Source organism: Carlito syrichta, unplaced genomic scaffold (assembly GCF_000164805.1).
Source record: "Carlito syrichta isolate Samal-C Ts95f unplaced genomic scaffold, Tarsius_syrichta-2.0.1 Scaffold137202, whole genome shotgun sequence".
NCBI classification, from domain to species: Eukaryota; Metazoa; Chordata; class Mammalia; order Primates; family Tarsiidae; genus Carlito; species Carlito syrichta.
Window position 1 is genome coordinate 158,672 of NW_007081298.1, and position 3,749 is coordinate 162,420.

Genomic DNA, 3,749 nt, shown 5'->3' on the forward strand with positions numbered 1-3,749 from the left:
CCTCTATTGCCCATCCCTCTCTTGTAGTATTGTAATAAACCTTCCATATGACCCAGAAATCCCCCTCCTGGGAATATTCCCAGAGGAACTCAAATTAATCTACAAACAAACAAACAAACAAACAAAATACTTGCACATGCATATTTATTGCAGCACTATTCACAATAGCAAAAACATGGAACAGCGCTCAGGTTTTAGAAGTCTGAGACATAGGCAAACTGGGAGTGGCTGCAATTCAGATCAGCCAGCATTTACTGGAACATTTTTTTCTGCATTTACACAGTAGACTTATTTCAGGAAGAACCTAACTAAAGCTCATTACGTGATTTCTAACGGCAAGCAGCATTCCGTCTTTTGATGATAAATACTAAAAGCATGAAACAATGAGAGGATTTTTATAAGCAGAAGACAGTGCAATCTGTCATAAAGTGCTAAACTGAGTATTGTTGTATGCAAAAATTCAGATAATAATTGCCATGACCACTAAAAAGGGGGAGAATTATTGTTTGAAGTTACTGAGGAATGTTTCATCTGGGGAAGTCCTTCCAGTTAGTCCTTAGAAAATGGTTAAAATTTGGCAGTTAGAGGGGAAGGGAAAGGCATGGAAATGCTTTGTCTTCAGATTCAATCATCATGCAAATAATTGTGTTTTCCCAGTGTTTTTGCTGTTTTGCTGCCTTTCAAAGTAAAGCCTTCCTTATGTTTCTAATTCTTGAGTACAATTGAATTACTAGCTTATTGTCTGGTGAGAGCTGTTTGGTAGACTTCTCAGAAGCTTTTGTCCTTTGAAAGAAGCTGTCCTGATTTGCCATTGTTAATGAAACTTGTAGGACACAATGCTCAAGTTTAATACCCACTGAGAACATGACCATGTACCTCTTTTCGTCTCTGCAAGGGGGAACCACATGGCAAATAGGAGCAGCAGAAACCCAGCAGCAGTGTTTTTCCCCAGTGTTAGTAATTGTCTTGAAAGTTCTCATGTCATGTCCTAATGATTTTGTCTTATGAGTGATGGCCTGTACTGCTTCCATCCTTCATAAAGAAATACAAAAGTGTCTTGCCACCCAGAGGACAAACCCTTTGAAATCATGTGTCTCTTTTGAACATGCGTCTTTAGGATCCTGTGTGCTTACATTTTAATATTCCTGACTGTGTAAGGCTTAGCTTAGAAATTGTGAAATATGCAGTTATTGCAGTGCTTATATGTTTTACTCTGTCAAGTGTTTTTATGTGTTAGTTCTCGACTAATACTTTTGCTGAGTCAAAGGGTTCACCTCCTTTGCTAAGATTTTCTGGGAAATTAGAGTTATCCTGAACATTAAGATATTTCCTATTAGCTCACAAAATTCCAAAGGCATAGATTTATCTTGAAACTCAAAGTTAAGGCAGAAAATGTCAGTAAAATAGAGGAATGGTTTAAGAAAGGCACCTGACTGACCTAAAAAAGAGATTTTAATGGCAACCTGTAAGACAGAAATCATCAAAATTTTTTGGCTTGTCCACTCATATCTGTAAAAGATTCTGAGACTATCTCCAAATCAGGTTTACTTATTTAAAAGCCATATACATGTGCCATTATTCTTTTTCTTTTTTTTTTTGAGTTGGAGTCTCACTCTGCCGCCCAGACTGGAGTGCAGTGGCCGCTCCCGGCCACCGCAGCCTCGACCTGCTGGGCTCCGGCGATCCTTCCGCCTCAGCCTTCCGAGTAGCCGGAATTACAGGCATGCGCTACCACGCCTGGCTGATTTTTTTGAGTTATTGTAGAGATGAGGTCTCGCTGCCCAGGCGGGTCTCGAACCCGCGGGCTCAGGCAATCCACTCACCTCAGCCTCCCAAAGGCGCAGGATTACAGCCTGAGCCACCGAGCCCGGCTCATTATTCTTATATATTATTAGCATATGAAAGACACACAAAGTAAACATAATAAATCATACAATGAAAAAGGAACACAATTTCTAATATTTTCTTCCTATACTGGAAATAATTCTTTTTTGTATCTTCTGATGTATGTACACTCCATTTAAGAGAATCTACTTTTAGAATACCGAGAGCAGCAGCAGTGTGGTGTAGTGCAATGGTTCTCAAATTTTAGACTGTATCAGAATTTTCTGGAAGCTTGTGAAAGCACATTTCTGCCTCCCTGCAATGTTTCTAATTCAGTGGGTTGGGGTGAGGACTAAGGGTTTGGTTTTTTTTTTTTTTAATTTTGGCAACTCTGCCAAGTATTGCATTTCTAATAAACTCCCAGATGATGCTGGTCTGAGGACTACACTTTGAGAATCACTGGGGTAGTCAAGATCAGGTTCTCAGAGTCTACCTAAGTTGGATGTCAGCATCCTTTACCAAATGGGTGACTTGGGTAATTTATTTTGCCCAAAAGAAATTGGGTAAAATATTGGGTAAATTATTTTACCTTTCTGAGCTAATTTTTGTAAATCTGTGAAGTGGAGGTAATCACAATTACTTACCTCTTAGAGTTCTTGGAGAGTTTAATGAAATAATGTAGATAAGTTGTTTAGTACTCAATACCTGTCTCCTACAAAACACGAGTACATATTAGCTGCTCTATCCTCCTTTTTTTCTTCCTCCTCCTCCTCATTACTAATATCATCAAATAGGTTTTAATGTTACAAAGTAACTTTTGGTTTCAGGATTTTAAATTGTGACTTAATTCATAAGAGTTACGGGAATCCATTCCTTTTGCTTTAGCATTATCTATTAAGAAAAACCATGATCCAAATGAGATCTCTTTCCACTTGAATGGTAGAGATGAAGCTCTTTTGCAAAGTCTACCTAAAGGAGAACAGTGTGTTCAGCCTTCTCTCTTCTGTGTTTAACTGTAATCGTTTGTGGCTAAGTGTGTATTTCTGTCATCTTTTGTACATACTGAATTTTGTTGCATGAAATTGAGTTGACAATTCTGGTAGTTGTGTCTTCGAATGTCTGGGTGCATGAGAATGGTAAATTCAGGTGATTTATTTGAGTTTGGCTAATATTTAACAATTTCTATCTCCCTCTTTTTTCTTTCTTTCCTCTCTTCTTATGCATTAGGACCCAGTACCACCTGCCAGGAAGATTCATGTGCCAACCAGGGAGTCTGCATGCAACAGTGGGAAGGCTTCACCTGTGACTGTTCTATGACCTCTTATTCTGGAAACCAGTGTAATGATCGTAAGTACAGCCACCTTTTCATCCTGGAACTTTTTCAAGCTGTTTAGAGATTTAAAGAAACCTTAAGGGACACTACGTAAAGGGATGGCTCTTCTGAAACAATCAGAGATATTTCTCTCCTCTAGGAACTTGGAAAATAAGGGATTAGTACACTTAGGAGAAGAAGCAAAAGACATATTTTGCTCAGCAGTACTACATGTTCTCCCATCTGCTTATCTCTGTTTTTTTTTTCTTTAGATCAGAATATCTGTGACTGAGAAACAACAACAATAAAAAACCCCAATAGGACAATATTTTTGTTGTAAGGGGTTCCGTTCTTCATTAATCAAATCTGGATAATAATTTTAAGACTCTTTCCATTTGTATTACCTAGAATTTAAGGCCAGGGCTATTTAAGGAATGCAGCTATTTTCTCAAAAAGTCTGAGCTTATACAACTTCTTAAACCTTCCAAATGACAAAGACACTCAGAATTATTTTTTACAATTAGAAAAATTTAAAACATTCTCCGGGTCTTTCAAGTATAAAGCAAAGACTCCCTCCTGGTATCTCTTTGGTTTATATATGTATGACTATTCT

General features: G+C 38.0%; 1 protein-coding gene across 1 annotated transcript in view; it reads left to right on the plus strand.

The window, feature by feature from the left end:
• LOC103251212 (neurexin-3-like) overlaps positions 1-3,218 on the plus strand; it is a 105,646-nt gene extending 102,428 nt beyond the window's left edge. The window contains exon 7 of the mRNA XM_021708446.1: positions 3,052-3,218. Within this exon, the coding sequence (XP_021564121.1) occupies positions 3,052-3,218 (167 nt within the window). The remainder of the gene's footprint in view (positions 1-3,051) is intronic.
• The last annotated feature ends 531 nt before the right edge of the window (positions 3,219-3,749 follow it).